At 39.8% G+C, this 23,114-nt stretch overlaps 1 protein-coding gene across 2 annotated transcripts in view; it reads right to left on the bottom strand.

Moving 5' to 3' along the window:
- The window catches only part of PDGFB (platelet derived growth factor subunit B), a 43,262-nt gene that overhangs the window by 14,387 nt on the left and 5,761 nt on the right, over positions 1–23,114 (bottom strand). For both annotated transcript variants that reach the window (XM_058191009.1, XM_058191010.1), the window contains one exon: positions 1,956–2,052. In XM_058191009.1, coding sequence (XP_058046992.1) covers positions 1,956–2,052 — 97 coding nt within the window. The remainder of the gene's footprint in view (positions 1–1,955; positions 2,053–23,114) is intronic.

The raw sequence follows: 23,114 nt of genomic DNA, 5'->3' as shown, positions 1-23,114 counted from the left end.
CATCTGTTCAGGTCTGTACTTTGTCAAACTAATACAGACACGTCAAGGTCTCAGGCCCTTGTAATTTTATCCTTCCAAAGTGAAGATGTAGGTAAGTATAATAGTTCTATCCCTCCTACAGAGGATGTATTCAATTTTAGCCAATTGGGTCTTCTGGGGGGATGGGTAAAAGATAAGGCTGCCAGCTTTCTTTATAAACATTCTCTAACATTTTCCCACAGGAAATGCTGAACAAAGCAATTCCCATCACATCAGCCAGAGCTTCCTTGGAGTCAACAAACCCCTCCAGATTCCAAAGTCAATGGCAGTATTTGAAGATAGTTCCTACACAATTGCAGGCTTTTCATTTATGAACTACTTAAAGTAAAACAGGACAGATTTTATTTCTGGGAAATAATTCTGAAAGTAAGAAATAAGTAATAGAAAGCCTGTAGGAAAAAAGGAGAACAAACGCAAAGTTTCTACAAGCACTTGACTGAGTTCTGTCTTTAATGCTAAAAGAAATAAAGCCTCAGGTTTTCTACATCAGATTCTACAGAAATCAAGACTCGATATATTTGAGATTCAGTGCCCAACTATATAAATTTTGATACTACAAAGGCTATTATTCCCAGATTCATTGTCCCGAAAACCTCCCAACTCCCAAAGGAAAAAGCAAGATGAATCATGACATCAAAGTGTTATCACTAATCCATGCCACTGAACTTAATTGGATCTTCCCATCTTCTTCCATCCATCCCCCATTTTCTGGAATTTTATCAGGGCAGGGTGGGGGCTGTATTTGTGCAAAGGTTAAACAGACAAGGGAAAAAATAGCAATGCTGTTGACTTGAAACAAATCTTCTATTGAAAAACAGAGGTCTCCAGTTAACCTCACCCTTCCCCCAAGGGTGTCTTTCCAGATAGGGCAGTAAAGCTACTGCTGACCAGGGCAACAGGCCCAGCTGTGGAAAAGCCAGTGCTGCTAATTTTGGAAGGCACCCTATTGTATGGCTTGTGTAGCCGGGACAGGCGGGTGGAGAAGCCAAGCAACTTTAAGGGAAACAATAGCAGAACACAGCTGGTGCCCTCCCTCTTTTTTCCCTCCTCCCCTTACAGGCATTTTGAAAGGGAGCGGGAATGCTTTTGAGAACGTGCCAGTGGTCCAACTGGCATCGGAAACAAAGACAGGAAATTCTGTTCCCCCGTAGATAGTGTCTCGGCAAAGATTACAAAGCTACCAATAGACAAACACAAGAGAGAAGGCAGGGGGTGGGGAGGGGACAGGCGGGAGCAGAGGTTGGATCAGAATGGAATCTGTGAAGAAAATGTTTATAAATACATTCCAGGGCCAACCCAACGGCCATGACGCGTGCTCACATTCCTGCACGTGCCAAAGCCTATTCAATCTGGTCTGTGACCTCAATCCTGAGACAGGTATCCCCAACTCTCTCTGCAACCTGGTCCAATCACCACCTTAAAACAAAACATTAACTCTCCTCTCATTACCTGATGTCATTCGTTTTTCCTTTTATATAGACTAAAAATCAAAAGCCAGGGAAATGAATAATGGATGACTGATATCTGATTTCAAGCACAAAAGATTATAACACCACAGTCTAATTTTTTTAAAACACCAGGAATCATTACAGACTGATTAGAAAATAATAAACATTATTAAAACCTATTTCCAAGTAATATGCCCTTGTTACATTATGAATTGCTTGTTAAACTGTGTTCAAGCCAAACACTAAAATATGCTATAGAATTATTCAATGGGTGAACCGCCACATACCATGAGGCAAGGAGCTTTTCAACCCAGATGTAACCTATGGTTTTACTTTTTGTAATCTGAATCTAGAAAACACATAACTCACAACGGCAGTTCTCAAGTGGTATACAAATGCATTTATTGTTGCTTCACTGTTAAATCTGTTGAGATTTATTAAAGAGGAACATTTGCTGTGGAAATTTACCTACGGATTCTATCTGCAGGACCTGCTGGAGGTCTCTGATGGAGCGCACCGAGCTATCACGCAGCAATTCATATATTTCTTCAGGAATGGGGTCTCCCTGCCAAACCAAAAAGAAAAAAAAGTTATGTTAAATAGCTACGTTTCTCAGAGAGTAAATTCTTATACACCCTTTTCCAACCTGGTACCCTCCACATAGGTTAGAATTACAGTTACAAGATTACAAAAGCAGAAAGCTTTATAGTCTCATTGCACCTGGAAAAAAATATTTGATTAAGAAAGGCTGGATTAGACAAAAAAGAGAAAACAGTAAGGAGAAATGTGCACATATTTTAAAGTGCAAATATCAGGAATAGTGTGTTCATCATCCATGTAATAATCTTTCACATTTTCTCTTTAAGAAAAAAAGTATAACTTGGGAAACCTTTATTGTCATATATCCAAGGATTCTGAATATTCCTTTAATCAGCTGATGTTGAGATTGTTCCAAACACCCTTTATTTGGAAATGGTTATTATAGTATAATCTTATGCATGTTTATATAGGTCTACCTATATTTATTGGAGTTTATTTCCCTGCTTAATACTGCAGCCTTATTACATCTCTGATATCAAAACCAATAAATAGTTTTTAATCTGCAGTGCAACTTGATGTTTGCATTAAACTGTTCAGCCATTGAGATCATGCACTATTAAAATTAAAACAGGCTTTTTTTGCATTTGGAAGGAAAAGCCCAAACAAGAGCAGTACCTATTACATTAAACTATGTTGCTTCTATCTAAAATGCTATCATATACATTTTATCAAACACTGGACTGTAATGTCAACAATGCTGGATACTCCTTTAATTAAGGAGCAAAATATGGGAAACGCAGCGTAATTTGTTTAAAAGAAAAGCAATTTTAAGACAGAGCAATGGAGAGTACAGGATAAGCTGCTGGAGCATTACATTTTCTCCCAGAAAATTTCTTCATTAATGTTTTTACCAAAATCTTACTAAATTTCAAGTGCAAAATACAAAAAAGCAAAGAAAAAAGAAATAAAAAGGAAGTGGGAGGAAAAGTGAAAAAGCAAATTTGGGGAATGTGGGCAAAAAGGTGAAAAAAACTATGGCAAAGATTAACTTTTGATTTTCTTTGATACAGATAAAAACCTAAAAATCAATGACCCTTTAAACTGCAATAAACCATGAAAAATAGTACTATCATTATAAACAAGTCTAATAATCAAAACTCAAAGGTAAATTTTCATTTCTTTTAGTTTCAAAATATATATATATATCCAAAAGTGGTTTCCAAGTAGAAAATCTAGATAAAGCTTTAATCCAAGCAGTCAATTTTGCCATTCCCACCAACTCCATTAATTTCACCATCCAATCTTACATGAAATTTAATCCTTCCATCTTTGGACATAGCTAAAGCTTGCTGCTGTTGTCATATATAAGAACAAAGTTCCAAGTTTTGTTTATTGCTGGGGGTTTTCTTTTTTAGAATTTCTTCATTCTAAACCAGCAGTCACCAACTGGTGGTCCGTGGACCACTGGTAGTCCATGAGAAAATTTTGGTGGTCCGCAGAAAAATTATTTGCATTTTTTAATATTGCAATAAATCAGGGATCCTCAAACTAAGGCCCCTGGGCCAGATTCGTGCAATGAATGTTTGTGTTACTGCAGAGTCTCCCCCTTCGGGGTCTTTTTGTGTGGGTCGGAGGGGGGCAGAAATTCCAACTTGGGGTCTGTTTCAGCCTCCTAGTGCAGGATTTGTGCTAAGGCTGGAGGGAAGTGCCATTGGTGGCAAAGAGCTGGAGGGTCTTGTTCCAGTGGGACTGCCTCATGGCCTGGAACTGGCTGACAATCACAGTCCGCTGGCCTCCAAGCGCCGGTACCTGGCCTTGCACTCCCGCAGGTCTTCCCTCTACTTGGAAAGCCTATGCTTGTAGTCCTGATTAAAGTGCTTCTGCTGAGCCTCCTTCTCGGTCAGATCCAATCTGAAATGATCCAGCTGTTTTGCCAACTCTTTTTCTCATGGTGGCTGCTTAGCTCCAACAACTGCTTCCTGTTGGGCCCTAAGGAGCCTGGGCAGGGAGGCGAGGAGTGGCTGGCAGGGGAGGGGTAAGTAGAGGCCAATGAGGCGCCCCTCGATGTGAGTGACATCAAGTTGGCCATGCCCACCCAGTCACAGGACCACCTAGCCACGCCCACCCAGCTGGTCATTAGGCAGATCATATTAGTGGTCCGTGGGATTTAAAATTATGAATTTAGTGGTCCCTGAGGTCCAAAAGGTTGGGGACCCCTGTTCTAAACAATAGTTGGTAGTTCTGCTCTCCCCAAGAAGTTCTTCCAGATTAAATGCACATTCATGTGGGTATCACTGGGATAAATAATTTGAAGTGAAAAAATGGAAAATGGAGAAAGGGTTAAGTATACCAGTGTTCTTCTTTATATACTACAGTTAGAAGAAGCTACACAACCTGTTCTGCATTTGTCAGATTATTTTCAAATGCATACCCTCCCTCCCGTTGCTTCTAATGTATTAGCTGTAACAACATTCTATTAATACAGCTTTGTATATGCAGTACATGCAAAGTTTTCACTAGTTCCATTCTCAGCACTGCAGACAGTATGGCTGTGCCTGCTTCACAATTCTTAAACAAGTGCAAGCACAGCATCTCTTTGTGATTCAGAATTGATAATACATGTCTTCTTTTAGGCTTCTGTCTAAGGCTAAGAAAAGATGTGGTTACTTTAAAAATCAGTTTAATGATAGTTACTTTAATGAGTTGATTTTGAAAAAAGACCAGGTTCCCTTAATAAGCAGCAAAGAGGTACTATATTCATCTGTGCCCAAAAACTAAACTGTAATGCAAAAATAGCCTGAAGAGTGTTGCAGTTTCACATGAAGGGACAACTGAATACTTTTATAGTTAATAAAATTCTAAAAATTGTCACAGCTTAATTTTTTTCTTCAATTATTTACATTTAATACTTTATATAGCACAAACCATTCTAGATGGTGTTTTGGGTGCACCAAATTAATCATCACCTTGATAAAGAGGGGAGCAGAAATCCCTAGTTTGTGATATCAAATACAAGGAACCTAGTCTTCTTTCAAAAATCGTCATCTTTTTTTGGTAGTGATTTGAAAAAAATATAGCTGTCAGACAAGTGAGGCTAGGATCAAATAGAAGCAGTTCAGATGCCTACTTTAAAGACTTTAATGTCCAAACATAACATAACATAACATAACATAACATAACATAACATAACATAACATAACATAACATAACATAACATAACATAACATAACATAACATAACATAACAACATAACATAACATAACATCAGAGTTGGAAGGGACCTTGGAGGCCTTCTAGTCCAACCCCCTGCCCAGGCAGGAAACCCTACACCATCTCAGACAGATGGTTATCCAACATTTTCTTAAAAATTTCCAGTGTTGGAGCATTCACAACTTCTGAAGGCAAGTCGTTCCACTTATTAATTGTTCTAACTGTCAGGAAATTTCTCCTTAGTTCTAAGTTGCTTCTTTCTTTGACCAGTTTCCACCCATTGCTTCTTGTTCTACCCTCAGGTGCTTTGGTGAACAGCCTGACTCCCTCTTCTTTGTGGCAGCCCCTAAGATATTGGAACACAGGTATCATGTACCTAACATATTGGGCTTGACTCTCTAAGAAGTTCTGCTCACCTCCAAATTGAAATCTATGGAAGCCACTTAAAAGAAGATAATGCTTCTGGTCAGTATTATGAAGCTTTACCAGGATATAGGTGGAAGGAGAAGTCAATTTGTGATCTCCATGCTAACCACACTCCGATTTTTGCGGTCTTCAGAGTTCCATAAGCACACTGGCAAAATACAATGACAACTGGTGATTTTTGAATGGTGCTATTTTTTGGTCTCTAAAAAATGGTAAGCTGTAATAAATCTGCTGCATTTCCAGGAGATACCATATATCTGCTTTTCTGTTAAAATGTTAATTCTGTGCTCTTTAGTGATACTTTCACATCACTTGCAAAGCTCATTGTAGCCCTCAAGGTTAAAAATAACTTTGGAAATAGAAATGCATCCTCTGGAACAGCTGACTAGCCCTGCATTAGAGCTTGCATTGGAGAGCCTCCTGTTATTTTGTAATCATGGTCAATAACATAAAACCCAGTATCCATAGGAACGCCTCTTGTGCTGAATCAGATCATTAATAACCCAACAGTAACTATTTAAATTTTCAGACAAGAATCTTTCCAGGAACTGAGCCTCGGACTTTTTGCATGCAAAGCATGTGCTCTACTACTAAACTATGGCATCTTTCCTAATGAATAAGTCACCAATGCTTTTTTCTTTTAGGAATACATTGCATTAGTTTTAACCTTTGCTTTAATAATAAATTGAGATCTATTTTTATGATACAATCCTCACAATTAGTGGCCCAACGTTGATGTCTTTAACTACAGTTAAAGACTGACTGCAGAAAACAAAAAGGAAATTTCTGCATAAATATTTATTTATGATCACAGTACTGCCTATTGTTTTCCTTAACTGAAAAAACAATGTTTTAAGTTCTGTACTGGGATGTGAATGCTAGGGATTTTGCTGCTGCAATTCAGGATGTAGCATGTGGATTAAATTAAAGTACTTTGTAGGACAAAATGGGCTCCATTCAAAAAAGACATTGCCTATATCTGAGTACTATCTTTATTTATTTATTTATTTATTTATTTATTATTTAGATTTTTATACCGCCCTTCTCCCGAAGGACTCAGGGCGGTGTACAGCCAGAATAAAAACAGTACAATATACAAATTAAGACAAAAGTTAAAATAACATATTCTATAAATGGCCGAAAATTGAAAACCGTCAAATTTGACCCATAAAATTCATAAAAATACCCCAATTAAAATTATTAAAATTCAAAAAGTTTAAAAATTAAGCCAGTCCCGCTTGGCTAAACAAGTGCGTTTTCAATTCACGGCGAAAGGTCCGAAGGTCAGGTAATTGACGCAAACCAGGGGGAAGTTCGTTCCAGAGGGTAGGTGCTCCAACAGAGAAGGCCCTTTCCCTGGGGGCCGCCAGCCGACATTGCTTGGTGGACGGCACCCTGAGTAGACCCTCTCTGTGTGAGCGTACAGGTCGGTGGGAGGCATAAGGTAACAGCAGGCGGTCCCGTATGTACCCGGGCCCTAAGCCATGGAGCGCTTTAAAGGTGGTAACCAACACCTTGAAGCGCACCCGAAAGACCACAGGTAGCCAGTGCAGATTGCGCAGGAGCGGTGTTACACGGGAGCAACGTGTGGCTCCCTCAATCACCCGCGCAGCGGCATTCTGAACTAACTGAAGCCTCCGAGTGCACGTCAGGGGTAGCCCCATGTAGAGAGCATTGCAATAATCCAGACGAGAAGTGACAAGAGCGTGAGTGACCGTGCATAAGGCATCCCGGTCAAGGAAGGGGCGCAACTGGCGAACCAGGCGGACCTGGTAAAAAGCTCTCCTGGAGACGGCCACCAAATGGTCTTCAAACGACAGCCGTCCATCCAGGAGAACGCCCAAGTTGTGCACCCCTTCTGTTGGGGCCAATGACTCGCCCCCAACAATCAGCTGCAGTTGCAGCTGACTGTACCGGGGTGCCAGCATCCACAGCCACTCCGTCTTGGAGGGATTGAGCTTGAGTCTGTTTCTCCCCATCCAGACCTGTACGGCTTCCAGGCACCGGGATAGCACTTCGACAGCTTCGTTGGGGTGGCCCGGGGTGGAAACGTACAGCTGCGTATCGTCAGCGTACAGCTGGTAACTCACCCCAAAGCCACTGATGACCTCGCCCAAGGGCTTCATATAGATGTTGAACAGGAGAGGCGAGAGAATCGACCCCTGAGGCACCCCACAAGTAAGGCGCCTCACGGTCGATCTCTGCCCTCCTGTCAACACTGTCTGCGACCAGTCAGAGAGATAGGAGGAGAACCACCGATAAACGGTGCCTCCCACTCCCAAGCTCTCCAACCGGTGCAGCAGGATACCATGGTCGATGGTATCAAAAGCCGCTGAGAGATCTAACAGGACCAGGGCAGAGGAACAACCCCTATCCCTGGTCCTCCAGAGGTCATCCACCAACGCGACCAATGCTGTCTCCGTACTATATCCGGACCGGAAGCCGGACTGGAACGGGTCTAGATAGACAGCTTCATCCAGGTACTGGGGAAGCTGCCATGCCACCACACTCTCTACAATCTTGAATCTTTCCCTTTTCCTCAACATTTGGCTAGATTATAATCAGAAGTACATTAGGTGTGGAAATGTAGAGAATGTCATCCTTCACAAATCACAAATGTTTCCTTCACAAATCACCCTCAACTCCAGATACCCGAACTTAAGGTAATAATCCAAAAATAACAATCTGGGATCATCAATTCTTGTTTTGCATGTATAAGTTGTTTACAAACTTCCAACCAGGGGTGAAATGCTCCCGGTTCGGACTGGATCGCCTGATCCAGTAGCGATGGCAGGTGGTTCGCAGAACCGGTAGCAAAAATCCCTGCCCTCCCCTTCCCGCCCCCCCCTGCATGCCCAGCTGAGCCGCGTGATCATCAGAGGTTTTTTTTTATTTTTAAAGCATTTTTTCTTCGGCCGATTATAATTTTTACTTTTAAAAAATGCTTTTAAAAGTAAAAAAAAAAAGCCTCTGATGATCCCGCAGCTCAGCTGGGATTGTCAGAACACTTTCAAAGCATTTTTTCTACAAGCTCTTCAGCCAAAGAGGCTGTAAGAAAATGCTTTGAAAGGGTTCTAGCAATCAGGCAACTCACCGGGGATCGTCAGAATCCTTTCAAAGCCTTTTTTCTACAAGCTCTTCAGCCGAAGAGGCTGTAAAAAAATGCTTTTAAAAGTAAAAAAAAAAAAAAAAAGTTGGCCACACCCATCCAGTCACATTACCCCCCAAGTCACGTCCACAGAACCGGTAATAAAAATTTTTACATTACACCTCTGCTTATACTAATATTTGAAGCATATGCATGTAAAATATTCGTTTCTGGACATACTTTATATACCTGAATTATATATTGCATTGTTTTGTCCTTGATTTGGAGATGAAACAAAATGTGTTTGAGACTGCTAAATTATTCAGGAGGCATTTCCCTCTCTTCAACAAGATCAGGCATCTTTTGGTCTTTATAACAATTGTCCCTAGATTATTTAGAAACAGGAACTTTTTATTTTAAATATAAAATAGGACTAGGCATATCTAGTTCAAATCTTTACTTGGATATGATATTTCCTGAGTAACCTTGAGCCTGGCTACTAAGGTACCAACCTATTATTTTATTAGGAGGATTAAGAGGATAAACTGGGATGAAATGTATAAAAAGGCATGTATGAGATGGCTGGAGTGATCCTCCATATATTATTGAACTACAGTCAGCATTACAAATAGATACTATGAGTTTCAGAGAGCTGCAGGATTTCAAAGGATTAGTTTTACTTTAGTTTCAAATGCAATACAGCTGAGCCAGAAATAAACTGACTCAATTCTCAAATATGCCATTATTGTGGGATAAGAATAGTTGAGAGTTGCTTTCGAATACTTGGAGAATCCATGGGCGAAAGGGTTTTCAGAGTCATCGTTTATTAATATATACAGAACCACAGATTCATCTACCACTGATAAATGCCATCTTGAGCTCAATGGATGAAACACAAAATATAATTAACTGGTCAGTCAAATTAGGGGTAATTTAGATATATATATCTTCCCTTTTCTATAATAGCTTAAAGCAGCTTCTATGGGGCTCTCCTTTCATTTTATTCACTGAATAACCTCATCAATTGTCCTATATTCCAGAAGATAGTCCTCTGAATATTTGTTCAGCCAAAGTATGTTTTAAAAGTTAAGAAATATATGAATAGGGAGAAATACACCCTGAACTACCCACTTGTAGTTAGCATCTGGACAATAAACTGATCAACTGAGCATCCTAATCTTATTTACTATAGTTAAAAATCAATTATGTGTGCGTGTATCCATCTGTCCATACAACCGAGAGCCAGTTTGGTCCAGTGGTTAAAGTACCAGGCTAGAAACCAGGAGACTGGTAACTTAGACTCCTGTTGTGACCCAGGCCCAAGTAGGCAGTAGTAGCCACAATCAGTTCAAAAACAAACAGACTTTATTAGAACAGCTGAGAATTCATTCATTCTCAGCATAGTCCAAACTAAATCAAAGCAAATTCTTCATAACACAACTCTTCAGTCTTATCACCAACCTTGGTGTATAAATGCAGCAAGACAAGAAGACAAACAATGTTGTTTTCTGATAAAGAGCCCAAACGCCGTTGCTGGACTTTTAAGCCTTATGGGAGGAGCCAATCATCTCTTGGCCCTACTCCCGAGTTGTCCTCTTTGCTTTAGCTGCTCTTGCCTTCTGGCAGCTCTTCTCATGTGTGCATTAGGAACAGGCTCCTCCTGTTCCTCTGCCTCACTACTGTCAGCCTCTGGAGGCTCCGGAGTCCGCACATCACTCCCCGATGGCCTCCGATGCAGAGTCCTCATCTGGGCCTTCCCCAGCCTCCAGGACTGGCCCATGTTCTTCCTCAGCCTAATCGCTATCCGACTCCACTGCCAGCTCCACAGGCTGCCGGCGGACCACAACAACCAACCTACCTTCCTTCCTTCCTTCCTTCCTTCCATCCATCCATCCATCCATCTTTGTTTTCAGTCCCAAAATTAAGCCTGCATTAACTTAATAAACAAGAACGCTTACAGGGTTAGAAAGGAGAAAGCAGTCTTCTAGCCCAATCAGCTAAATAAATATTATGGTTCCTCAAAGTATTGTGATTTTTCCTGTGAATTTTTTTGGACATTCTTAGACACATTTATTAAATTTTTATCCTGCCTTTTCCTTTGAGAGTTCGCCATGGCATAGGCAGGTGTCTCTATTTTATACCCACAACAACCCCCTTAATAAGCTGGAAACAGTCTGACTGGCCCAAGGCCCCCCAGTATATATCATGTTTCCTAGGGGCTTTAGAAAGAAAGAGGTTTTTTTATGCAGAAGAGGTTTTTCTGGAACCTTGTCAATAGACACATCTGGAATTTTAAGAACATATGGTATGCATTAGGGCTGTGCAATGCATTGGATTTGAAGGAGAAAAAACATTTCAGAGTGTGCATGGGTGCACACATTGCACCTGTTGACAACTTCTTAAACTAAATGCCTTTTCCCCGAGATTATGCTAGACATATGCTCCCAGCAAAAGACCCAGCTGTTTTAAGGAATTGTCCCCACCCCCAATCTGAAATACCATTTTCCCTTCAGATCCAAAGCCCTGCACTATCGTTATGCAAGGTCTCACAAAATGGCTGCCACAGATGACTTGCCTATTTAACTAACTGCACAGTCAATCATAAAGCATAATTTTACTAGAAAATAAGCTATGGTCCTCTGACCATTAAATCCTATCCTCTAGATCAGCTTAATTTTGATTGTGACAGCTTCATTTTGTGTTAAAAACAAAGTTTTCAGGCAGACAGGTATATATTTCTCTTCAAAGCCCATGGTGGCAGTCACCAATGGGCAGCTATGGAAGGAGAAGCCTAGCCTGTTAGGGACCAAAGGTTGCTGAATGCCATGCAGAAGAAGCTTGAAGAATATCACTAGCCAGACCAGCCAGATAGTGAAGCATGATATTGAGTTGTTGGAAGGGCTTCTGCCTGGGGGAGGAAGAGGTTAGTCCATGAGAAGCAAGGCAGAATAAACCAAGCAACATGTTGGTTGTGTTGGGCAAAGGAGATATGGCAAGTGATAGGAGTGGATGAAGGTGCTTGGCAGGGTCCATGAATGTGACCCTGCGAAACCATGTATATTGGTATCCATAGATAACCTTTTCCCCTTGGCAACATAAATTTTCTCTATTGTAAAATTCCCTAGGATAGGAGTCAGCAACCTGCAATTCTGGAGCCGCATGTGGCTCTTTCATCCCTCTGCTGCGGCTCCTTGTTGCTGGTTGGCTCCACAATTGATAGGGCTTTTAGTTAGGACAGGTAGAGGAAAAAGGATGCCATGCTAGGAGGAGACTATGATGTGGGAACCGGACTTCCGGTCGGATCCAGAATTGAATGGGGGCTTCCGGCTGGGACCTTTGTGGCTCTTTGAGTGTTTAAGGTTGCCAACCCCTGCCCTAGGACGTAAGAATGGTAATTAAGACAGTGAGAGAATAAGTGGCAGCCTTGGGGCCAACTAACTTAAGTATCAATAGAAACAAATTGAAAAAAAGTTTGCAGAGATCTAAAACATACAGTACTGATTTGAAAAGAAAAGGAGGGTGTTATCAATTAAGGTTTGGGATTACTGGTGAGTGTTACTACGGTATAACAATTGTTTTTGCCACTTGAAATAAGCAGAATGGTTCTGAAACTTATAAGTAAATTGTGTGACCACATAAAACACATCAAACCATCCTGATACTTAATAGACAAGACAGAACATTAATTTAAAGTCAAGATATTCACAAATGCTGGTGCTGAATGCAAAATGATAGAAGTCAGGTGACAAAATGCATTGTAATAAAGAAAGGGAACTTGACAAGCATTTATAGACCAATGCTCAACTGCAAACAAACAGATCATTAGAAGGCAAGCTTCTGAAGAATAGATTATAAGAATAAGCTCCACTCCCTGTTCAGAGAGGTATGTTTAGGTGCCAACTTTTTCTTGTCAGAGATGTTATCAGTTGGACCAAAGCATGACAACACACCCAGCTTGTAAAGTTCTTTATCGTCTGCCTTAGAGAAGGGTGTGCAGCCCTGGGGTACAATGTCTCTTTATTCTCTTTTTGGAGCAGATCTGATGGTTGAAGTCCTCTGCGCTCATGTTCAGGTGTATGAACCACTGAATACAGATATTCTTTTCAGTAAACAATACATTAGAGGTTAACTTGCATACATTTTTAAGATTCTCTGTACTTAGCAGGAAACTGGTCCACTTTAAAGTGCTTCTGGGAAGGGACATAGTCCATTTCAGGAAAGGGGCTGTGTGTAGGAGATGATATATATAAGCTCCAGGCAAGGAGGTACTCAAACCTAATAAGGAAACATATGATCTGCAAATTACCATTGGAAGAAAGGTAGAATGGGAATGAGGAGGTCTATCCATAAACCAATCGGACTAGTAAGAGACATTGTCTGCTCAGATTGCTATGAGAGTAAGGTTGCATATAGAGTAGGTTAATAATCTCTTTTTAACTGTTAAGGAGTTCAAAGAAGGGTCTTGCCTGCTTAGTTATCCAGTGCCTTGGAGCTGGCTTTGCATCCCTGAAGGGTTAAGGATGCCTAACTCACGTGGGCTTTGTAACTGCTTTTGTCTCTTTGCCTTTCCTACAAAACTTTCTTGTGGTTTTCCTGTGAAGAGGGTCTACTGGCATGCCCACAAGCTAGCAACCGCACACATCCAAGGGCATGTATGCACACCAGAAATGGCTGATGGGCTTTATTATTATAGAAGACAATACCTGGACTGCAGCATGCATCTCCAGTAAATTGCTTAGTTTTTGAGTTTGAATCAAGATAAAAAAAAATTCATTCCATTTCAGCAGGCAGAGATTCTTTAGACAAGGACAAGCAGTCAGTTACAAATCAATTTTGGTGTCAAGTCTTCCAACAGGTCAGCAATTTTTTTCATTCTTAAGGGGAAGGGGTTGAGCCAGGTTGCTATTTGCTTTCTCTACTTATATATATTTTGGATTCACAAATAAATCCAAAATATGACTTATTTCCTTTTGCTTAGTGCATTGTACAAACCCAGTCAATGAAATTCAGTCTGGAAATGCCACCTTATCACTGTAAGTCTCAATATAGTCATTCTAGTTATTCATCAACTCATATTTATTGTGTATTGTGCGTATCCCACAGGCTGACTTCCCCTATTCATTCACAAACGTTTAGCTCATCAATGTAATCCTTCCGCCTCTTCCATAAAGATATGGATAAATAACAGTTTTTTCCCGAAGGCCATCACTCTGCTGAACAAATAATTCCATGAATACTGTCAAACTATTTACTGAATCTGCACTACTATTAATCTTCTCATAGTTCCCATCACCAATCTCTTTCCATTTATGACTGTATGACTATAACTTGTTGCTGGCAATCCTTATGATTTATATTGATATATTGACCATCAATTGTGTTGTAAATGTTGTACCTTGATGAACGTATCTTTTCTTTTATGTACACTGAGAGCATATGCACCAAGACAAATTCCTTGTGTGTCCAATCACACTTGGCCAATAAAAATTCTATTCTATCCTATCCTATTCTATTCTATTCTATTCTATTCTATTCTATTCTATTCTATTCTATTCTATTCTATTCTATTCTATTCTATATCTACTTTTCCATAACTGTTACACTTGTTTATGTATGATTGTATGATATATTTCACTGGAATTGCAAGGAAATTAAAAGGTTAAATTCTCATTTATTGACAAGAATCTTACCGTATTCCAGCTTGAGTGAAGCCTATGAAGGCATAAGGATCACATAAAGGCCTGGTTTATACATCACAAATAAACTATAATATGATTTGTACTGTATGCAAAATCATAACGATACAAATCAGAGGTGGGTTCTACTTACCTTTAATACCGGTTTGCAGTGGGAACGCACGCGCACACTTGCATGCTCTTCTGCACATGAGCAGATGACCCATGATGATGTTATGGTAGGTGGGCAGGTGGGCAGAGCCTCCTGCTGATTTTACTACTGGTTCTATAGAACCGGAACGAACTGGGAGCAACCCACCACTGAAATGCTGCACAACAATTAAGTCCCTAAATATTTAAATGACAGAAATGGAGAATAAGGTAGATCTGTTGAAAATCAACTCAACAGAACCTCAATTTGGCTTGCCTTCCCTCCTTAGTTGCAAATAGTCTGTACAATTTGATTCCATTTATATTATAAACATTCTTTTTGATGTCACAGTTCTAGGAATGACACACAACTTAACTACGTTATCTCCTACCACAGCTATTGCGATTTTAGCTCTAGGTTTTTGTTTTTTTCCATAGGCAGACTTTTGCCTAACTACATGAAAGCTTGCTTCCTGGTTTATTTAAATCAACTCTAAAACGCAATAACTTGATCAAAAGTTTTAGCCTAGAGACAGGCTGCATGTGCAATCTCTACCTAATAGTCAAGTTGAAAATAAAAAACCCTAACAACACCGTTTCCTCTCCTCCCACTAGTAAAAAATATAACAAAAACTTGCCATTTTTTCATGACCATTCCAATTCAGCTGCCTAAAGTAACTACTTCCTTCTTTCTTGTAGTAGGGCCAACCCTGTATTTTCACTCTCCATCACTCTTTGTAAATTAGGTATCCCAGATAATCCTGAATATCTGATGTGCAAACAGGAGAGAAAAAGCATTCTGCAGGTATGAAATAAAGGCAACAGTATGGGAAAGGCTAGGAATTGCCTTTGCACAGGATTTATATGAAGGGTGGAACATTAAAAAGTGCTGGATACTCCCACTAATCAAAAGCATAAGCAATAGTACTACAAGATTCCTCTAGATTACTAAAAGTTCAGCAGTTCCTCATATTTATTCTGAATTTCCCAATGGAAATATATTTCATTCCTACATTATTCCAAGGAAACATATGAAACTCAAATAGGTTGGAGATATTTTTAAAGATGCTTCCCCAAAGGTTATTTTTGGATATTGTTGGGATTGGTTTTGAATTCTTAAAACTATAGTCCTAACACACTCCCAAAAGGTACCCTGTTGGGGAAGGTTTTAAAAAAGAATGATACACAGCTGTATTTTAACCTGTTTTATTTGGATGCTGAATCTGAATATCCAGCATGCCAAATCAGGGCATGGAAGATAACAAAGAAGAAAATAAGTTTAAGTTTGTAAATTCTTCCACTCCAGCTCCTTTTCTGCCCCCCAGAATAGAATTATTTTATTATCTCATTATTGAAGTGAAGGGAAAAAGATGTTAACAGAAGCAGAGCAAAAACTGGTTGCAAATTAAAGCAGATGAATTTCCACATACGTTGATGGTACCAAGGTATTAAAGACTACCTATAATGATAACTTCCTTTTTTCCCAACAAAACAGCTTATCTGTAATATTGAATAAATCCAACCTTGAAATTCAATTTGACATTCATTCATTCTCTTGTGCCATTCAAACACTTTGCAATATTTTGAAAAGAGGTGGATTCTTGTTAAGCCAACACATTTCCATTCTTCAAAGGAAAATAAAAAAATAGACTGAAGAAAGATGGGGGCTACAAAAAGAAGACAGAACACAAAGAATCAAGCATGAAATATTATCCAGACTTCAATATATGCAGTCCATTAGCCTATCTGCCAGGTCCCCACCAAACATATGTGGACCAGAGTTCCTTACAATAATTAAAAATTATGGCTTTGTGCTAGACCAGGCTGCAATGGGTATTATACACCTGCATAAAGAAAAAAAGAAAGCAATAATATATCGTGTGTGTGTGTGTGTGTGTGTGTGTGTGTGTGTGTGTGTGTATGCATGCATATGTTTGCATAGACCCAGATGTAAGATGCATATGTTTGCATAGACACAGATGTTCTTCACTCGGAAAATTGTGCTTGAGGTGGTAGTGGGAAAATACCATGACATTCCTCAGCATGGAGTAACATCAGCGAGTCCCAGCAGAACCTGACAAGAGATACTTAAACTGTCTTAACCCCAAGGGCCCCAGTTTCTGTGGCTCAAAGTACATCTTTAACTCTTCTGTTGCCATAACCAAGAATTGGTATCCCCTGAAATGTTAATATATTTCCACTTTCACATGTTGGTGGACTTTGTTTTTTGACATTTTCTTCCATGAGTATGGAATCAAACACCATTTGAAATGCTATTTTTAAAAGAATATTTAAATTGAATCCTTTTATGGCTTTATATGATTATATTCATCCAATATACTGAACCACAAACTAGCCAATCATCTTTTACCTTAGTATATTGTATGAGTCTAGCTCATGTGATTATATTATGTTTCACGTATCACATGAATGCAGAAATATGTGGCTAAGCTAAGTTATGGAAATTCAGCCTTCTAACTTTTACTTCTCTTCTGAGATTATCAAGAAAATAGTTCCACCCTGCATCTTTCAGGGAATGGCACAGTCCAAATAAAAGCAAAATGGAGGGTCTTTCCCAAAAGCTGGATGCACACATATGAAACCAGGCAAGAATGTCATTCTCAAGGGCTCATCACATTAAAATGCAACATGAATTTGTTTTGCAACTTGCTATCTGCTGTAGGATGCTACAGGCCCATTTCTTTTCCAATCCCTGGCACTCCATGACCATTTTATTTGGGTTATTGGACACCCGGCAGATGTATCTACCTATCTAATGCCTTAATGGGATTACAGTGGGCTCCTTATATATGCCAATTTTGTACTTCTCTAGAAAAGTGCTAGACTTGTTTTTGAATACAGTTATTCACCTTTTGAAATAATATTAGCTCTTTCTTTAAACAGATGTAGCAGCCTAGCCTGTTTAAGCCGCGAAAGAATCCAGGTTCTGACAAATGTGGTGATGATTCTATCAGCAATAAGTGGATTACAAGCTCACACACACACACACCAACAAATGGCTTGTACAGCCATACTTACTGCTACTTTGATGGGGGACACCATTTTGTGTACCTCAGTACCTTAGATGCTATTTCCAGATGCATCCAGCTGTAACCCTTCACTTCCAGCACTCCCATTCTCATAAGCACTTACCAACTGGGATACTTAGGGGTTGGGGTGGAATTGAGGGAAGTTCTACCCCTTTCTGAGCCCAGGTGACAGGTCAGAGGTACAGCAGAGTGGCATAGGATGAAGCAGGAAGGAGATCAATGCAACCCTCCAAATAGCCACTGACAGATTAATAGATCAGAGTTGGGCACAAGATGAAACAGAAGACTTTCACTTATCCCTCCTTCTTTAATCCACCACCACAAGTCCTCCAGATCATATACTTATGTTCAAAAATTATCCAAATGACAAAGGTGTTTCTTCAAAAGGCAACAGGACTATGTTTCTTCCTTGAGGAAGAAGACATTTTGCTTCTCATCTTCTTTTTCAAACAAAAAATATAGTTCAGTTGCCTTTTGAAAAAGCACTTTTGAGACAACTATGACCTGGATGACTAAGAATCTCCATAGCTATCCAAGTGACAAGTCACCAACACACCACCAATGACCTGTTAGCTTGGACAATTTGAAAGGTGTTTAAAGTTTCTGTTTCAGGCACCAACTCCCAGTTATCCAAGTGCGGCCAATCACATTTTCAGGGCAGTGACTAGAAGTTGTTGGTTTTTTTCTTGCTGACAATTGATGTTGTATGGGAGGAGAAACACAGGCCAAAGAATCTATCGAGTGCTGCCCTCATCTTATTCCACATTAAAACTAAGGACAGCAGCGAAGGACAGTTTTGCGACAAAGGCAGTAATCTGACTGTCAGAGCCATGCAAATTATAATGAAATAGTTTTGTGCTGGCTCAAAGATGGGAAGAGGGACATTGATGTGATGGCCACAAGGAACATTAGACACAGACACCCAGACAGACATATGAATTGTCTGCTAGCTTACTTTAAGCACTTTTCTCACACTTTGATTGACAGAATCTCTGCTTTTCTTCATATATAAGACTGGAATCAAAAATGTTTAATAGAATAGAATAGAATAGAATAGAATTTATTGGCCAAGTGTGATTGGACACACAAGGAATTTGTCTTGGTGCATATGCTCTCAGTGTACATAAAAGAAAAGATACGTTCATCAAGGTACAACATTTACAACATATACATAAATATACATATAAGCAAATTTTGCTCTCTGAACATTATTTTGTCCTTCATCCTAATTAAAGGTACTCAAAATCATTCTTATAGCTCTCTCTCTACACACGCACATACACCTTCCCCCACCACACTATACTCCCAGAAGAATGCCATCAAATTCGCAGAGTCTGAAATTTCATTTAAAATGCAAAACCTGTAAAATTTAGGCATGATTAGAGCAGCCATCAAGTCTTCTTCAATAAAAACATTCAGACCCTAGCAAAGTAAATTTAAACCCTAGAAAAATAAAAATAGTCAGACACAAACATTTCTTATTCTCATCTATGCATTGTAACATAGGACAGTTTTACCACAGACTTATTCCTGTGAGAACTATGTGCAATTAAAATAGCAAATGGTAATGGAAAGACCTTCATTGCAGCAAACATAGAACTCTAGATGGCCTTCCCTGGCATATTGAATGAAAGTCGGGCTTTCCTAGTGGGCAGATGACATTTGCAGCAAAGGGGTAGCATACACTGGGATAATATATACTGGCAAGCACTAGAATTCCTGCAACCCTATCCTGCACACAAATACAAAGCAGCACATGAGCAAGCATCTGAACGTACAAGCTTAAGGCTGATCTGTATGATTAGCCAAACGCTATGGAGAATCCTGGTTCCGAGACTTAGACATAGACTACAAGAACAAAATGGAAACAGGATAAAATATAGTTGGCCTATATGTTCAAACCAGTAAGCCCAACTCTCTAACCGCATACCCTTTATGGATTGAGTAACAATGAAATGACTCTGGAAAGTTTCACAACCACTTTCTTGCGGCCATAAAGGACTTGACTAAAAGGAAGAACTGACGTAATTCTATAGAACTTTTAAGGAAGGAAAATCCTATATCCAGCATCCACTTGTTCCCACACTCTGCTTTACTATATCTTCATATCCCTTTAGACTGTTAATTGTAGTACAAATATAAACAGCTGAAGTGCACTTTGGATTTTCAAGGCCCAGAACAAGAGCACCCAGGAAGATTTTTTTAAAAAGCGGGCTATGCAACTTGAAGCCATATATTCCACAAACCTTTTATTATTACTTTTCCTGGCCCCTAAGATTAAGAGCATATTTTTGTATGCTCTTATGTATATATATCATACATACTGTATATAACACTAGCACTGTAGTATTTAGACTTATATACCACTTCATAGTGCTTTACAGCACTCTCTAAGAGGTTTTCAGAGTCAGCATATTGCCCCAACAATCTAGGTCCTCATTTTATCGATCTTGGAAGGATGGAAGGCTGAGTCAACTTGAACCAGTCAGGATCAAACTCCTGGCTGTGGGCAGTCAGCTTGCACCACTGCATTCTAACCCCTGTGCCATCATGGCTCTTATATATAAAAGAGTAATAGTGCAAATTCTTGGACAATGCCATAATTTGTTGGCAAGTTCTATCTGGAAGCCAAGCAAACGATAAATCAATCAAGGTCAAGCCTTTGGATAGGCTTAGCCATTTTTAATTAGAAGAAGAATCCAGAAATCCTCAAAAATAATGTGGGGGGGACCCAGTTGTTGCCCCATCAAATCCAAGCAAGCAATCAAGCAACCTCAAGCAAGATCCATCTCCTCCTTAGGAAGCCACAAGTTTAAGGAGTTGGTAGATCTATTCCACAGATTTACAAAGGTATGAAGTCACAAGTCAAGAAAAGCCGGCTCAAAAGGAGTCAGTGTTTCAATCAGGACCAAACTGGGAGTGACCAAATCAATCTCATATCTATATCGACCTCAGAACAAATGTAAATAGCATGAACTCTATCCCTTATTTTGAAAAGCGTTGCAATAGACTTGTAAACTGTGCATCACTGATTCACATGTGTAAACATGCTATGTTCCCCCTAAAGAAGATGTATTCCTGCTTGAACTGATTGGAAAGCTGTTCCTCCCTTCAGTTTAAGTTAAGGGTCAGCAATTAATTCTCCCAAGAGACCACAAGAGAAACTGGGACTGTTGTGGAAGGCTGAACCAACAAGACTGTGAATGTCTATAGGCACCACACACATGTAAATTGCAGTTGCTTTCAAAATAAAAGCAATACAGTTGTATTGAGTGCTTGGCATACACTTATTTACATTTGATTTCTAATTTCTGATTGATTTCACACAGGCTGAACAGGGACTACCAAAGGGCCAGATGTGGCCCAGGGGCCATAAAATGCCCAGGTCTGATTTAGGTGAGCGATTATGTAGGGCTTTTTTTCCTCTTTCTTTTCTCCATTGCTCAGATCCCCCCACCTTTTTATTTCTTGAAATAGGCAAAGCTTTTTTTCCTGAAACTTCTTTTAATGACAATTGTATGTTCCTAAGGGCAGGGACTCTGCCTTTACTTGTCTCTTGCATATTCTGGGATACTTAAAAGCAGGATGCACACAGTACCCGAATGCAGGTGTTTGATGGTATATCATTTACCTAACTATAGACAAAATAGATGGCTGATTTAGCCTTAAGCAACCCACATGCATATGTTAGAATGATATCCAGCTCTGTCTTCAAGAGATCAAGGTGGCTTATAAAGAGATTTGATTTTATCCAAACAACTACTGTGTGAGGTAGTGTGGGATATAGTTAATCCAAAATTTCCATACTTTTTTCCATGGCTGAGGACTATCTTGAACCTGGGTCTCCTCAGTTCTATTCGGATACCTTAACTATCACTTTGGCTCTGTTGGTTGTATTTTACCAGTATTAAAACAAACAGCTTTATATGGAAATGTTATTCTTCCTATTGCAACAGTAGTAGCAGCAGAATACTTACCTGTTCCATGAGCTAAGCTAATTTATCTGTCAGCAAACAAAGGGAGGCCCTTTTATACTATTCAAATACCAAATGTAGTTTTTATTCTTCAGAGCACATACAATCAAATCATAGCTCATATCTTTAAGAGAAAAGCTACAATTTATACAAATGTACCTTTTATAAATGTATGCTGTTTTGCACCTTATTCATGCCTTTAAACAAAGTCTTAACTATGGCAACTTCAATTGAAAAAAAGACACCAGCTTTCCAAGAGAAAACAAGGTGGATTACAACACTTTTATTCATAAATCAATCTACCTTCTCTCTATAGCAAGGTTCCAAATGGAATTTTAAAAAGGTCACTTTTTTTATATAAAGGCACAATACGTAATAAAATATATGATAGCTACATAGGCAGCTGCTATATCATTGCATTGCAACCTAGAATGCATGTATTTAGAAGTATTTAGAAGAGATGCAACACTAAAGCTATATACAGATAGTTCTGAAGCATACTGTAAGTCCTTGAAGAGAACTTATCAATATGCTACCCCTTTTCTCACCAATCCTGCTCAGAAACCAAATTTTATTATTGCTAATTGCTGGAACAGGTGGAAGGAAAAGCATGATCGGCAATAAAGTGCGCATACTCAACTACAGCGGCAATGGATGCAACCTTGGAAAATCTGGAAAGCCAGGTTAGAGAGAGAGATGTCATGGAGAAGGTCTATCTATATGGTGAGATTCCACACCAAAATCAGGAGTGTCAAACTGGCGGCCTGCGGGCTGAATGCATCACACACACCAGCTCTGCGAAGGGGGAAAAACATTGTGAAACATCACGTGACGGCAACATGATGTGGCGAGTTTGACACCCGTGATACAGAATCCACCAATGTCAAGACAGGGCAAGAAGGTCCTTATCTGAAGACCAGACAAGGAATAATGGATGGAAACTGAACAAGGAGAGATTCAACCTGGAAATAAGGAGAAATTTTCTGACAGTGAGAACAATCAACCAGTGGAACAGCTAAGCTTGCCTTCAAAAATTGTGGGAGCTTCACCACTGGAAGCTGTCAAGAAGAGACTGGGCTGCCATCTGTCAGAAATGGTGTAAGGCAGGACTCTCCAACCTTGGCAACTTTACCACTTGTGGGCTTCAACTCCCAGAATTCCTCAGCCAGCACATGCTGGCTGAGGAATTCTGGGAGATGAAGTCCACAAGTGGTAAAGTTGCCGACCCCTGGTGTAGGGTCTCCTGCTTGGGAGGGGTGGGGTTGGACTAGATGACCTACAAGGTCCCTTCCAACTCTGTTAAATCTGTTAAAGGTCATTTACCGCACAGCAAGGCTCTAGGAATTTTTACTGAGGCCTCAAGAGCCCCCCTTCACTACTGGTCTTTACCTATTGTTAGTAACGCTCTACTGTAGTTTACATTTTATTTTAATAGGTCACCATTCAACTTGCCACTCCCTGCAAAGAGAGGCGCAGCCGCTACGCTACTGTATTGCTGGATATTTAAAAACCTC

This window comes from Ahaetulla prasina, chromosome 7 (genome assembly GCF_028640845.1).
Source record: "Ahaetulla prasina isolate Xishuangbanna chromosome 7, ASM2864084v1, whole genome shotgun sequence".
Taxonomy (NCBI): domain Eukaryota; kingdom Metazoa; phylum Chordata; class Lepidosauria; order Squamata; family Colubridae; genus Ahaetulla; species Ahaetulla prasina.
This window is presented reverse-complemented; position numbering and strand designations above follow the sequence as displayed.